Source organism: Etheostoma cragini, chromosome 11 (assembly GCF_013103735.1).
Source record: "Etheostoma cragini isolate CJK2018 chromosome 11, CSU_Ecrag_1.0, whole genome shotgun sequence".
Taxonomy (NCBI): domain Eukaryota; kingdom Metazoa; phylum Chordata; class Actinopteri; order Perciformes; family Percidae; genus Etheostoma; species Etheostoma cragini.
The window spans coordinates 25062296-25067580 of record NC_048417.1 but is presented as its reverse complement, the minus strand read 5'-3'; the positions used below and the strand labels follow the sequence as shown (position 1 = coordinate 25067580).

At 40.7% G+C, this 5285-nt stretch overlaps 1 protein-coding gene across 1 annotated transcript; it reads right to left on the bottom strand.

Annotated features, from left to right (window-relative positions):
* Positions 1 to 953: 953 nt before the first annotated feature.
* On the bottom strand, positions 954 to 4853 carry LOC117952702 (serine/threonine-protein kinase Nek5-like). The gene is made up of 4 exons (XM_034885218.1): positions 4652 to 4853; positions 3034 to 3144; positions 2083 to 2188; positions 954 to 1458 (listed from the first exon to the last, which is right to left on the bottom strand). The coding sequence occupies exons 1-4, from the start codon at positions 4695 to 4697 to the stop codon at positions 1239 to 1241; spliced, it is 483 nt and encodes a 160-aa protein (XP_034741109.1). The 5' UTR covers positions 4698 to 4853; the 3' UTR covers positions 954 to 1238.
* Positions 4854 to 5285: the final 432 nt, after the last annotated feature.

The following is a 5285-nucleotide window of genomic DNA, read 5'->3' as shown; positions in this document are numbered from 1 at the left end:
TCTGTATCTGCTCCGGAGGGCTGGGGATCGCCGGAGCTGGGACGGAGACAGGACGCAGACGCTCTGCAGTCCGTGGAAAGACACACATTGACCTTAATGGGAACTTAATGACACCAACGCAGTTCCAGATTTGGTGTAAATTGCGGGTTATATATCAAGTTAATACTGATCATCTGGTTTTTAATCACCGACAGATTCTTGAATAGATATTAAAGGGTTTGCAATGTTGTTTTTCCTGATAAAGTTACGGAAATGAAGACGAAGGAGAACTTTAAGATGAGAAGTTTGAGTTAAGATGACAGACAAATCTCTTCCTTTTTTTATGATCAATTTTTTTAACTTTTATATTAAAATAATTAACAAAACAATTACAAACAATATACTGACACAAGGAAAACGTGCGCCCCAGAGCCAGCGATGCTGCGCCAAATGTCCAGGGTCCTTTTCAGAGCTCCACGGACACAATATCCAAGAAGGAAAGGGTCCATGTACAGACAAACGTCATGAGGCGGCTTCCTACGGGTTGCAATCATTCTCTTAGCAGCTGTAAGTCCAGCAAAATCTCTCCTCATTTAAATGCTGTTTCACTGCCAGCATTCTTGTTAGTAACGAGGAACGGACATGATAGAGTGTGAAATATTAAAGAAGTTTTATTTTGAAAGAAGCCGTGTGTCCACAAATTGTTGACTCAGAAACCATAAGTCTGATTGTTATCAAATGTTATGCAGATCATGATTTTTTTTATGTGTGTGTGTGTAGTAGTAACTCAAACACCACTTACGGTAACAGTTCTGCAGACAGAAGAAGTGCAAACAAACACATCATATTAATTATTTTACCTTTATAAGTAGGAAGCAAGGGGCTCAGAGTGGAGAGACACACTTTGGTTTTTGTCTTTTCATTAGAGGAAAAATATAGAATAACACCAGACTTTTCCATTGCTCTCTCACACACACACACTCACACACACACACACTCACTCACTCACGCTCTCTCTCACTCACACACACACACACACTCAAGTCGTTATTGTCTAGACTTGTGACTCGAGTCTGACTCAAAGTTAGGTAATGGTAAGTCGACTCGGACTATTGTTTGAGACTCGGACTAAAACACTGGGGACTCGAGACTTGACTCTTGACAGTTGGTGACGTGACTACAACACTGAGCCTAACAACGGGAGTGGATGGAAACATCAGTTGGACTTTACTGAACTCTTGATCTGAGCGTCTCGTTCTTTAGACTGAGAGGAAACCTCCACCTCCTGTTGTTGGATCTGTTGAGGTGTAGCAGACTGCTGCACATCCGCCCTCGTTCTCCTCCGTCCCGTCACTTGCCGCCGCCGCTCTCTCCGCCATGCGCTCTGCCTCTTCCGAGCTCTCGTCCTCCATTACAAACAGGTTGTTCATGGAGTTGGCCACCGCGTCTCTCAGCTCGTCCTCCGACTCCTCAAAGTTCCTGATTAAAAAAAACTAAAATGATCTCATGCAGAATTAATGTGATGATTGGAAATAGACGACATCTCTGCCTATACAAGCTGGGTTTTAAGTTTTAAGCTTGGAAATTTGGGCTCGGAAACGCCAGAACAGAGGGAATGAGAGGTTGAAACGCCAGTCCAGGGGGAATGAGAGGGGGAAATGACGGAGCAGGGGGAATGAGGGGGGGAAGTTAAAAGAAGATTTCCTTTCTAAACCAAACTTCAGCCTGAGATCTTTTTACCGAAGAATTAGGATGCCACAGCAAGGGTAATAAGAGGGGGAAATACAAGAGCAGGGGGAATGAGGTCACAGCCAAGTTGACTGCGTTCCATTTTACAATTTGGATTTTTGTTGTTTTCATTGGCTCTAGCCAGGTTAGCCATCGTTAGCAATACCAGACGATAACAATACTTATACTGTTTATGTTTTTGTTTTTTGTTTTGGCTAAAGTGGCAACATTTTGGCTTAATTAGTATTGACGAGATGGCTCAGGATGGAAGATTTACAGTCACAGCCATCTTAACCTTCCTCTCTACTTTTCTGGATTGTTTAATTATATTTAAGATCAATTTAATTTGGCCTCTGGTTGTGACTGTTGACTTACGTGTCGTCATCGTCTGATCTCGGCTCCAGATGCTCTTCATCCATCTCCACATCAGAGTCTTCTTCTTCTTCCCCCTCTTCCTCTTCTGCTCTGTCCTTCTCTGCCTCTGAATTACAGATTTGTCTGAGATTTGTCAAACTATTAAAACTAAAGAACTCTCCTCCCATTGTAGAAAAAGTAAAGGATCCTAATAAATGTTTAATGACAATCATCTCAGCTGGACCTGTAGCCGTTATAGTGTTGCTATGGTTACTTTATAATAAAAGATTATAAACTCCATGTGTTTAGTGTCCAGGAATCTTAATGTGGAAAGTAACTAGTAACTCAAGTAGCTAGTAACTAAAACCGTCAGATGAATGTAGAGGAGTAACTAAAATAACTAGTAACTCAAGTAACTGGTAACTAAAGCCTTCAGATGAACGTAGAGGAGTAACTACAGTTACTAGTAACTAAAGCTGTCAGATGAAATTAGAGGAGTAACTAAAGTAACTATTAACTAAAGCTGTCAGATGAATGTAGAGGAGTAACTACAGTAACTAGTAACTAAAGCCGTCAGATGAATGTAGAGGAGTAACTACAGTAACTAGTAACTAAAGCCGTCAGATGAATGTAGAGGAGTAACTACAGTAACTAGTAACAAAAGCTGTCAGATGAATGTAGAGGAGTAACTACATTAACTAGTAACTAAAGCTGTCAGATGAATGTAGTGGAGTAACTAAAGTAACTAGTAACTAAAGTAACTAGTAACTAAAGTAACTAGTAACTGCAATAGTTCTCTCTAAAAAAGTAGCAGAGTAGAAGTAGAAAGTAACATGAAAAGAAAAGACTCAGGTAAAGTAAAAGTACCTCAACATCTGACATCTGGACTTAATAACAGTAGTGGAGTAAATGTACTTAGTAACACTGAGGTTCCCTGTGGATCAGTCAGAGTCAGGATGAGTGAAATCTGACCTGCGGCCTCTGAATCCAGGGTTGATGATGTGAGTTCAGCCTGCGCAAGCGCGTTCAGCAGGGTGTTTGGGGGGTCGTTGACCCACTGCCTGCGACCTGCTGCCTCGTCAACTGGGGGGGGGGGGTAGGAAAACAGACTGTACATTAGTCATACATACTGTCACTGTCAGACAAATAGTCTTGCTCATACCAAACATGGATGGACTTTGTACAGTTTCCCCTGTTTACAGTCTCTTTATGCTAAGCTAAGCTAATTTGCTGCTGGCTGTAGCTTCATGTTTATATATAATATAACATTTACCTCTGAAGTGTAGCGCACTTAATGTATAAAGTAGCATCAAATGGAGGATATGCAATAAAAGAATATATTAAAATGTTGAACTATTACTTCAATGAAAGCACTGGAAATAAAATAAAGTATCTGATCAAAGGAAACAATAACTGTGTGTTGTTGTAAAAAGTGAAATACAGAAAGAGGAGATGAAATGTAGGGCTGCCCCCTCTGAGACAATTCCTTGACTAATCAGTCGCTTTGGTCTTATGAGCACATCTCTGGTAAACTGTTGCATGATCCTTCAACTAATCGAGTATCTTTAGTCAAGGACAGACCTTATGAAATGATGAATTTGTCACAAGCTGAGTTTCCAGCCACTTGTCAATCGAATTATCTGAAGTTTGGTAAAAAAACTCATGTGAATAAAGCTGGTGAAAGTGTGTTTCCATCCAACGGCTTTAAAGCCAATAAAAACCAGTGGTGATGACGTCACACGCTGTTTTGCGATCAAATTGGTATATGGAATTGATTTTAGACATTTTAGGGTATTTCCATTGATTTTCGCACTGAATCACACCAGTTCAAGCAACAACAACGTTTTTCTAGACAAAATGGATCACGTCTACCAACACATCATCAATATTGGACAAGTTATAATAGTGCTTATGTTCCAGCTGATAGCGACATATCGAGCTATAATAAGAATACAACGACACTATCAACACATCACTATGACAATGCAGATGCAACTTGTCTTTTATTGTCCCTCCGGCATCGCTGCAAGACTCTTTTTTGAGACATGTCTCCCTGTTTGAGCGTCTTCCATTTACTCCGCAGGACGTCCCACGGCTGGAACCTTTGTTGTCTGTTTTCTTCAAGAGTTCCTGAGAATTAAATTCAGAAGTCTGTCGTCTCCTCGTCTGTTCACTTCCACCTGTCTTTGTTGATGGCCGCCATGTGTGCAGACAGAGAGGAACTACTGGGTGGAAACGAACTAAATCTTCTTCGTTTTGTTGGCGGGTTGCAACCATAAAATGACTTAAAACTAAATCACAATTCATTATTTATTCAGCAAATAACGTTTCCATCAGCGTTTATCACAAAAGCCGAATTTTAATCAGAATAAATTTAGATGAACGTATTTCTTTTGAGTTGATATTCATGAAATTCCATCAAATTTGACTGTTTCAATAAGGCATTTTTCATTCAATATCACTTAATTCAGATAAAAATGTGTGGATGGAAACATAGCCACTGACTAATAATAAGTAACTAAGTGACTCTTATATGATTGCAATACATTTCTGTGCCTCTTTACTCAGCTATGTTACTCATGTACGGCACCTTGTTCACCCCCGACTTCGGCGGTGTAGACAGAATTGACGTCCATGTCGGCAAATGCATCCAGCAGAGTCTGAGGAGTCCTCTGGCTCCACCCTCTCCTCACTTCCAACCAATCTCTGAGCTTCAACTCCTCCGCCTCCTGGAAGCTCAGAGTCTTGTTCAGAGGGTCCACTTCCTGTTTGGAGAGAGAGAGACAGAGACAGAGAGACAGATACAGAAAGTGAGAGAGTGAGATAGAGAGACAGACAGTGTGATTATTAAAACTTGGATGACCTGTAATTTTCTTATGTTAAACTCAGATAAAACTGAAGTTATTGCTCTCGGACCCAAGCACCTCCGTGACGCATTATCCAAAGATATAGTTACTCTGGATGGCATCACCCTGGCCTCCAGCACCACTGTGAGGAATCTTGGAGTTATCTTTGACCAAGACATATCCTTTAATTCCCACTTAAAGCAAATTTCAAGGATCGCCTTTATTCACTTACGTAATATTGCGAAAATCAGGAATATCCTGTCTAAAAATGATGCAGAAAAACTAGTCCATGCATTTGTAACTTCCAGGTTGGATTACTGCAATTCTTTGTTATCAGGCTGCTCGGAAAAGTCCATAAGGACTCTTCAGCTGATCCAG

Bases quoted from the DNA above. Each gene is read 5' to 3' on its own strand.
- LOC117952702 (XM_034885218.1), bottom strand. From the start codon at position 4,697: ATGGACGTCAATTCTGTCTACACCGCCGAAGTCGGGGGTGAACAAG. The intron at 3,145-4,651 runs GTGCCGTACATG...CCCCCCCCCCAG, and splicing joins CGAAGTCGGGGGTGAACAAG to TTGACGAGGCAGCAGGTCGC. The intron at 1,459-2,082 runs GTAAGTCAACAG...TTTTTTAATCAG, and splicing joins AGATCAGACGATGACGACAC to GAACTTTGAGGAGTCGGAGG.